This window comes from Macaca nemestrina, chromosome 20 (assembly GCF_043159975.1).
Source record: "Macaca nemestrina isolate mMacNem1 chromosome 20, mMacNem.hap1, whole genome shotgun sequence".
NCBI classification, from domain to species: domain Eukaryota; kingdom Metazoa; phylum Chordata; class Mammalia; order Primates; family Cercopithecidae; genus Macaca; species Macaca nemestrina.
Window position 1 is genome coordinate 62,931,904 of NC_092144.1, and position 9,134 is coordinate 62,941,037.

General features: G+C 42.9%; 1 protein-coding gene across 1 annotated transcript; it reads right to left on the reverse strand.

The window, feature by feature from the left end:
* Positions 1-2,237: 2,237 nt before the first annotated feature.
* On the reverse strand, positions 2,238-6,806 carry LOC105497052 (zinc finger protein 813). The gene is given in 8 exon segments (XM_071086148.1): positions 2,238-2,742; positions 2,745-2,955; positions 2,958-3,254; positions 3,256-4,574; positions 4,891-4,929; positions 5,234-5,734; positions 6,265-6,391; positions 6,708-6,806. Coding segments are annotated over 8 exon segments (2,616 nt in total). The 5' UTR covers positions 6,723-6,806; the 3' UTR covers positions 2,238-2,635.
* Between the last annotated feature and the right edge of the window lie 2,328 nt (positions 6,807-9,134).

Genomic DNA, 9,134 nt, shown 5'->3' on the forward strand with positions numbered 1-9,134 from the left:
TTTGATCAAAGACTGTGTTCACAAATCCACATGAAGGTATTTTTGAACATTTTTTCTCTATTGTTGCATTTTATTGTACTTTTTCATGAAAGATTATCAGATTCTGTAAGTCACTGTGGAAGTCTTGGTTTTATGGACAATATAAAAAATATGCAAATAGAAAGAAAACATTGGGCCAGGCGTGGTGGCCCATGCCTGTTATCCCATCACTTCGGGATCATGCGATTGCACTCTAGGCTGGGCGACAGAGCAAGACTCTGTCAAAAAAAAAAAAAAAAAAAAAAAAAAAAAAAAAAAGATGTGAGCTGATAGGATACTACCAAAACTTATTTCAGAAGTAATTGTTTTTTGTTTTATTAAAAAACAGGCTCACGTGGTGGCTCTTACCTGTAATCCCATCACTTTGGGAGGCCGATGCAGCTGGGTCACTTGAGTCCAGCAGTTCAATACCAGCCTGGACTACATGGCAAAACCCGGTCTCTACAAAAAACAAAGACATCTGGCCAGGCGAGGTGGCCCATGCCTGTAATCCTACCACTCTGGGAGGCGAAGGTGGGCAGATCGCTTGAGGTCAGGAGTTTAAGACCAGCCTGTCCAACATAGAGAAACCCATCTCTGCTGAAAATACAAAAATTAACCAGGCATGGTGGTGCACGACTGTAGTCTCAGCTACTCAGGAGGCTGAGACAGGAGAATCACTTGACCCTGGGAGAATCACTTAACCCTGGGAGATGGAGGTTGCAGTCAGGCAAGATCATGCCACTTCACTCCAGACTAGGCGACAAAAAGAATCTCAAAACAAACAAACAAACAAACAAACAAACAAACAAAAAACCGAGAAAAAAAAAAGGCAAACATTAGCCAGGTCTGGTGGGGCACTCCTGTGGTCCCAGCTGCTCTCCAAAGGCAGAGGTGGGAAAATCACTTGAGCCCAGGAGGTTGCAGCTGCAATGAGCTGTGAACCTATCACTGCACTCCAGCCTGGGCAACAGTAAGAGTGTCTCAATATAATTAAAATGAAGGGCCGGGCGCAGTGGGTCAAGCCTGCAATCCCACCACTTTGGGAGGCCGAGACGGGCGGATCACGAGGTCAGATCGAGACCATCTTGGCTAACACGGTGAAACCCCCTCTCTACTAAAAAATACGAAAAACTAGCCGGGCGAGGTGGCGGGCGCCTATAGTCCCAGCTACTCGGGAGGCTGAGGCAGGAGAATGGCTTAAACCCGGGAGGCGGAGCTTGCAGTGCGCCGAGATCGCGCCACTGCACTCCAGCCTGGGTGACAGAGCTAGACTCCGTCTCAAAAATAAAAATAAAATAAAAATAAAAAGCAACTAATGAAATGAAGATGAACTAGAAAAAAAAGGAAACTCATTACAAAAAGAGAACAAAAGCATTTTTAATATTCCTTTTGTCAGGTTTCCTGTAGTAACAGAGACTCAGTCACTTTTTTTTTTTTTGTATTTTTAGTACAGACGAGGTTTCACCATTTTGGCCAGGATGGTCTGGATCTCCTGACCTCGTGATCCGCCCGCCTTGGCCTCCCAAAGTGCTGGGATTACAGTCACTTCAGTCCCCAACTCTCCACCCCATCAATGAAAAGGGAAGAGGGTGATCCACAACTAACGAGTTAAGTCACTGTCCTCTGGTCTCTGACACCATCGTTATAAAATGAACGACATTTAGAGACAGCCGTTTTGCAACTTTCCTTCTCATCTGTATAATTTAAACAAATTTTAAATTTCTTACCTTCTAAACAGAGAAAGCAACATGTCATCACTTCCTCATCACATCCAACCAACTCACCGTCCATTTGCACCCTGGGTCCCTCCTCGTCTTCATTACTGTTTCCCTCCCTCATTCTGTACATAGCTCTTTCTCACCTTCTCTATTTCTTCTCTGCATTTCCCCATGGGTTTCTGCTCATTTTGTGTCCCACTTCTCTCCTACCCCATTCTTAAAACTTGTTTCACCTCTTGTTCCTCTTTCTCACTAATCTTTTCACTGTCCCCAATCTCCCCCTTGTCCTGAGGCAAGAGAATAGGATCTGGAGACAGGGAACATAAGGCCGATTCACACTTCATTCAAGATAGAAAATATCCTCTCCATAAGGCCCATGCTGAGTAAATGACCTCGTATCTTTCCTTCATCTACTTCATTTACATAGGGCATACAGAAAATTAAGAACACACTTCCATTTGCTCTAGAACTTAAAGAAATAATTACGAGTAAGCTTAATTAAGGAGGTGAGAAGCTTTTACATTAAAATCTACAAACATTGATCAAAAAAACTAGAGATACGACCCATATTGATGGATTAGAAGTATTAATATTGTTTAATAATTATACAAACCAGTGTGATTCAGATTCAACACAATACCCATAAAAATCCCTATCAGTTTTCGTTAAACAAAAAACAGGCTGGAAAAAATGACTCACGTCTGCTAGTTAGGCTGCTCTCAAACTCCTGACCTCAAGTGATCTATCTGCCTTGGCCTCCCAAAGTGCTGGGATTACAGGCATGAGCCACCCTGCCCAGTCCAATCTTCTTAACATAAACACTTTAATGTCAATTAATGCTTGAACTCAAAGTTAAGTCAACTCAAACTGAAGTCAACGCTGAATTGACTCTAATATCAATTAATGTGTGATGGTTTGCTATACTCATGGCATTTGCAACGATTATCTCAAGAATGAATTTTCTGATGTTCTTCAAGGAGTGACCTCAGAGTGAAGATATTTTACACTTACAGTATTTGTAAGCTTTCTTTCCAGTATAGATTCTCTGATGTGTAATGAGCTGTGAACATGAAGGAAAGGCTTTGCCACAATCATCACACTTGTGAGGTTTCTTTCCTGTATGAATTCTCCTATGTTTTGCATACGATGAAGCTTGACTGAAGACCTTGCCACAATCATGACATTTGTAAGGTTTCTCTCTAGTAGGACATTTGTAAGGTTTCTCTCAAGGTATGAACGATGTCTGAAAATTTTCCCACATTTGTCACACTTGTAACATCTCACTTCATTATGGATTCTCCAATGATTTGCAATGGTTGTAGCGTTACTGAAGACTTTGTGACAATCATTACATTAGTAAAGTTTCCTTATACCATGGATTGCTTAATGGTGAATAAGTGTTGACTGCCCATTAAAGGCTCTGTCACACTCATTACACTTTTAAGTTTTCTCTCCAGTGTGAATCCTAGTATGTTCTGCCAGGTGTGAATCACTCCTGAAAGCCTTGTCACAAACTCTTACATTTGTATGATTTCTCTCCAGTATGAATTCTGTCTTTCGAGGCTTGATTGTGACTGTAAACTTTGTCACATTCTTCACATTTGTAAGGTTTCTCTCCAGTATGAATTCAATGATGCCATGCAAGCTTTGCTTTTTGACTAAAAACTTTACCACATTCATTACACTTGTAAGGTTTCTCTCCAGTGTGAATTCTAGTATGTCATGCCAGGTGTGAATCACGCCCGAAAGCTTTGTCACAAACCTTACATTTGTATGGTTTCTCTCCAGTATGAATTCTCCTACGCTTTTCAAGGCTTGATTTGTGACTGAAAACTTTGTCACATTCTTCACATCTGTAAGGTTTCTTTCCAGTATGAAGTCTATGATGGCTTGTAATGGATGACTTCTGACTGAAGGACTTGCCACATTCCTTACACTTGTAAGATTTCTCTCCAGTATGAATTGCCTTATGAATTACAAGGACTGAATTTTGACTGAAGGTCTTGCCACACTCATTACACTTGAAAAGTTTCTCTCCAGTATGAATTCTATGATGATGTGCAAGGTGTGGTTTTCGATTAAAAACCTTGCCACATTCATTACACTTGTAAGGTTTCTCTCCAGTATGAATTATCCTGTGATTTTCAATGTTTGATTTGAAATGAAAAGTTTTATCACATTCTTCACATTTGTAAGGTTTCTCTCCAGTATGAAGTCTATAATGGTATACAAGGGATGACATCTGACTGAATGTCTTGCCACAATCATTACACTTATAAGGTTTTTCTCCAGTATGAATTCTCCTATGTCTTTCAAGGTTTGCTTTGAAACTGAAAGCTTCATCACATTCTTCACATTTGTAAGGTTTCTCTCCAGTATGAACTCTACGATGGTATATAAGGGATGACGTCTGAATGAAGATCTTGCCACACTCATTACACTTGTAAGGATTCGCTCCAGTATGAAGTCTACAATGGCGTGTAAGGGATGACTTGTGACTGAAGGTCTTGCCACATTCATTACACCTGTAAGATTTCTCTCCAGTATGAATTCTTCTGTGTGTTTCAAGGTTTTATTTGAAACTGAAAGCTTCATCACATTCTTCACATTTGTAAGGTTTCTCTCCAGTATGAAGTCTACGATGGTATACAAGGGATGACATCTGACTGAAGGTTTTGCCACACTCATTACACTTGTAAGGTTTCTCACCAGTGTGAAATCTACGATGACATCCAAGGTTTTGCTTCCAATTAAAGACCTTGCCACATACATCACATTTATATTGTTTGTCTCCTAAATGGATTATCTGATGTTTCCTTAAGAGTGATCTATAGGCCGGGCGCGGTGGCTCAAGCCTGTAACCCCAGCACTTTGGGAGGCCGGGACGGGCGGATCACGAGGTCAGGAGATCGAGGCCATCCTGGCTAACATGGTGAAACCCCGTCTCTACCAAAAAATACAAAAAACTAGCCGGGCGAGGTGACGGGCGCCTATAGTCCCAGGTACTCGGGAGGCTGAGGCAGGAGAATGGCATAAACCCGGGAGGCGGAGCTTGCAGTGAGCTGAGATCCGGCCACTGCACTCCAGCCTGGGCGACAGAGCGAGACTCCGTCTCAAAAAAAAAAAAAAAAAAAAAAGAGTGATCTATAAGTAAAGGCTTTGTCACTCTCATTACATTGGAAAGATTTTTCTCTTTTTTTTTTTTTTTTTTTTGAGACTGAGTCTGGCTCTGTCGCCCAGGCTGGAGTACAGTGGCCGGATCTCAGCTCACTGCAAGCTCCGCCTCCCGGGTTTACGCCATTCTCCTGCCTCAGCCTCCCGAGTAGCTGGGACCACAGGCGCCCGCCACTTCGCCCGGCTAGTTTTTTGTATTTTTTAGTAGAGACGGGGTTTCACCGTGTTAGCCAGGAGGTCTCGATCTCCTGACCTCGTGATCCGCCCGTCTCGGCCTCCCAAAGTGCTGGGATTACAGGCTTGAGCCACCGCGCCCGGACAAGATTTTTCTCTTATGTGTGCTTCCTGTTTTTGTGTGAGTAATGATGAATGGAGGAAATTATTTCCATAGTTGTTAGAAATATGGGTTTTGGGCCTACAAGAAATTATTTGGGATGTTGAAATTGAGGAAGCATCATTGATAGACTTCTCAACTTGATTGCTAATTTCTCCTTTGCTCTGAAATGTGTGTAGTTCAGGCAGATGTGAATGAAAGCTTAATTCAAGCTGATTTTTAATAGGCTTCTTTCCAGCATGCCTTCGATTATATCGGTCTGTACTACCAGTCAACCATTTTATTTCTGTCATGGGTGTTTCATGGCTATTTCTTTCATCTTCTTGCCACTGAAACTCAAAGTTATGAATATCTTTCTCAATTTCCTGGAAGCAAAAATTTCCAGTGGGATGAATTTTATGTCTTTGCATTGTCCCTGTGTGATTCACTTCTGTATTGTCTTTTGCTATTGATGAGAACTCCTTCATCATGCATCTGGAATGGATATCTACAAAATGTAAACACCAACAGGTTTCCAATTAAGTATAGATGGTAAATAATACTGAACTGTATAAATATGACACTAAAAACAATACTCATTTTAAACTTCCCAAACATGATCTTCAAAGTTTAGGAACCCAAAAGGGTAAGATTCTTTAATAAATAAAGGGCTATTACATGTACTTCAAATTGTTTTTAACTGAAGCCTACTCCCAATATCATGACGAAACACTGACAGGGCACAAACAAGTTTAAAAGGAGTATTTTTCCACTGTGACCCTAAAGTGTGAAACAGTTTGCAAAAAACATATCACTGTCACATCAAGAAAGAGAAAAATATATATTCTTCATATTTATAGCATATCTACTGTATACAAATGCTAAAGGGCCACACAATATACTATATTGGTAAATAATCAACAACAGGCTAATGTCACCCTGGGTGACAGAGCAAGACACTCTATCAAAAAGAAAAAATGAGAAAATACAAACATATGCAAGGGCACATCCCCACTTCTGGAGGGAAGGTATCCTCACCCAGGGAGACCAGGTTCCTATAATTCTCCAGCATCACGTCCCTGTACAGAGTCCTCTGAGCAGGGTCCAGGCATTTCCACTCCTCCTGAGAGAATTCTATGGCCACATCCCTGAATGTCAACAGACCCTGAAATGAAAACACATTTTAACCAAATGGTTATGGGAGGAGTTCTTATCTTTAGAAAAAATGAGGAGAGGTGAAAGCATGGATTTCATTGTAGTGAATGTTCTGACAAATCCGAGTGAGGGATTTTCCACCACATTTTGTCTTACCAGTGTGTTTTGTTATACTTTTCCTTTTTTTGTTTCTTGTTTTTGTTTTTTTGAGATGCAGTCTCGCTCTGTCGCCCAGGCTGGAAGAACTCAGAGAAGATTCCCAACTCCAAGGCCCAGCGTTTCAAAAAGGAATGAGACAGAACAATCCACCGAGAATATCATCTCACCTGAGGAGGAGCCATCCCTGACTCCTTTGCTTTCCTCTTCCTTTTCCAGGTATCTTCCTCAGGGTTTCTTCCTCACGTACCAAGAGTCTTTAGAAGTCAATCTTGAATGATAAAAATATGTTGTTGATTGCTCAGAATCAACACACACCCTCCCTGTAACACAATGACGAATACAAAGGAGACCTCACCCTGAGGAAATATGGTCCTCTCTGCTGCCCACTGCAGCAGGGACAACAGGAAAACTACATGAATTTTGAGCCCTTTCTTCAGAACCCAATTCCCTCCTGGAGAAGCCCACACACACGCTGCAGCAGTGGGAGCTGGGTTGGAATGAGCTCCCCTTTAGGACACAGACCCAGCCCTGACCAAACCCCACACAGAGGCTGGATGTGGTGGTTCACGCCTGTTATCACAGCACTCAGAGGCCAAGGCAGGTGGATTGCTTGAGCTCAGGAGTTCGAAACCAGCCTGGGTAATACGGTAAAACCCCATCTGTACTAAAATTACCTAAATTTTGCCAGGTGTGGTGGTGCACGTCTGTGGGTCTTTGGGCCCAGCTACTTAGGAGTCTGATATGAGAGGACCACGTGAGCCCAGGGGCAGAGGTTGCAGTGAGCCAAGATTGCATCACTGTACTCCAGCCTGGTGACAAGAGTGAGATTTATCTTAAAAACAAAAAAGCGGCCGGGCGCGGTGGCTCAAGCCTGTAATCCCAGCACTTTGGGAGGCCGAGACGGGCGGATCACGAGGTCAGGAGATCGAGACCATCCTGGCTAATATGGTGAAACCCCGTCTCTACTAAAAATACAAAAAACTAGCCGGGCGAGGTGGTGGGTGCCTGTAGTCCCAGCTACTCGGGAGGCTGAGGCAGGAGAATGGCGTAAACCCGGGAGGCGGAGCTTGCAGTGAGCTGAGATCCGGCCACTGCACTCCAGCCTGGGCGACAAAGCGAGACTCCGTCTCAAAAAAAAAAAAAAAAAAAAAAGCCCAGGTGTGGTGGCTCACGCCTGTAATTTCAACACTTTGGGAGACCCAGGCGGGCAGATCACTTGAGGTCAGGAGTTGGAAACCAGCCTGGCCAACATGGCAGAACTCCATCTGTACTAAAAATACAAAAATAAGATGGATGTGCTGGTGTGGGCCTGTAGAACCAGCTACTCGGAAGGCTGAGGTAGGAGAATCACTTGAACCATGGCAGGGGAGGCTGCAGTGAGCTGAGATCGTGCCATTGCATTCCAGTCTGGGTGACAGAGTGAGACTCCGTCTCAAAAAAATAAAAATGAAAAATAATCTGGAGAAAGCAGGAAGGATAGTCTGCTGGTTTATCATTTTGATCCCTGGCACAGACAGTTCCTCTATTTTTGCCCCCAGTCATATAGTACACGCTTAATAGCTACTGAGTGAGTGAATGAATAAGAGTGATACTAGCATGTCCTCTCTGGGGTCTCATGTGTACCAGCGTCCTGTTTGACTTTGGAATGGTCTTCATCTTGACGGGGGAGATGAGCAGGAACAGCTGAGGGGGACAGCCCAGGGTCCCTCACCCAGACCAGTCTGCTTGCCCAACAGGTGGGAAGAACAAGTGTATGTTCGCTCAGAAACACGTCTGGCTGATCTAAGGGGTCGCTGCCTGACCCTGAGCGAACCCACATTGGCAATTAAAGACCCTAAATTAAAAACCTTCCTGTGGCTGGGTGCAGTGGCTCATGCCTAAAATTTCAACACTTTAAGAGGCTGAGGCAGGCGGATCACCTGAGGTCAGGAGTTCAAGACCAGCCTGACCAACATGGAGAAACCCCATCTCTACTAAAGATACAAAATTAGCCGGGTGTGGTGGCGCATGCCTGTAATCCCAGCTACTCGGGAGGCTGAGGGAGGAGAACCGCTTGAACCCAGGAAGCAGAGGTTGTGGTGAGCAGAGTTCATGCCATTGCACTCCAGCCTGGGCAACAAGAGCAAAACTCCATGTAAAACTCAAAATAAATAAATAAATAAATACATACATACATACATAAAAGAGTTCCTTGATATATTTATCAAGTACACGTTGAAACAACCTAAAATCATGTATCAGGTACTAGGAAATGTTTTCAATATATGATACAGACTAGAAAGCATGCAGTCCCCAGTGTAAACTGAATACAATAAATTTCATAAACTATTTTAAAATGGTTAAAAAATACATCTAATGAATTGTGGGGACAAAGGAGAAAATTTTGAACACATATCATAGTTACAAAACAATGATGTGAGCTCATAAGATTCTACCAAAGCCTGAGAAGATTTATTTTATATTTTATTTTAATTATTTTATTTTATTTTGAGACGGGGTCTCGCTCTGTCACCCAGGTTGAAACGCAGTGGCGCGATCTCGGCTCACTGCAACCTGCACCTCCCGGATTCAAGAGATTCTCCTGCCTCAACCTC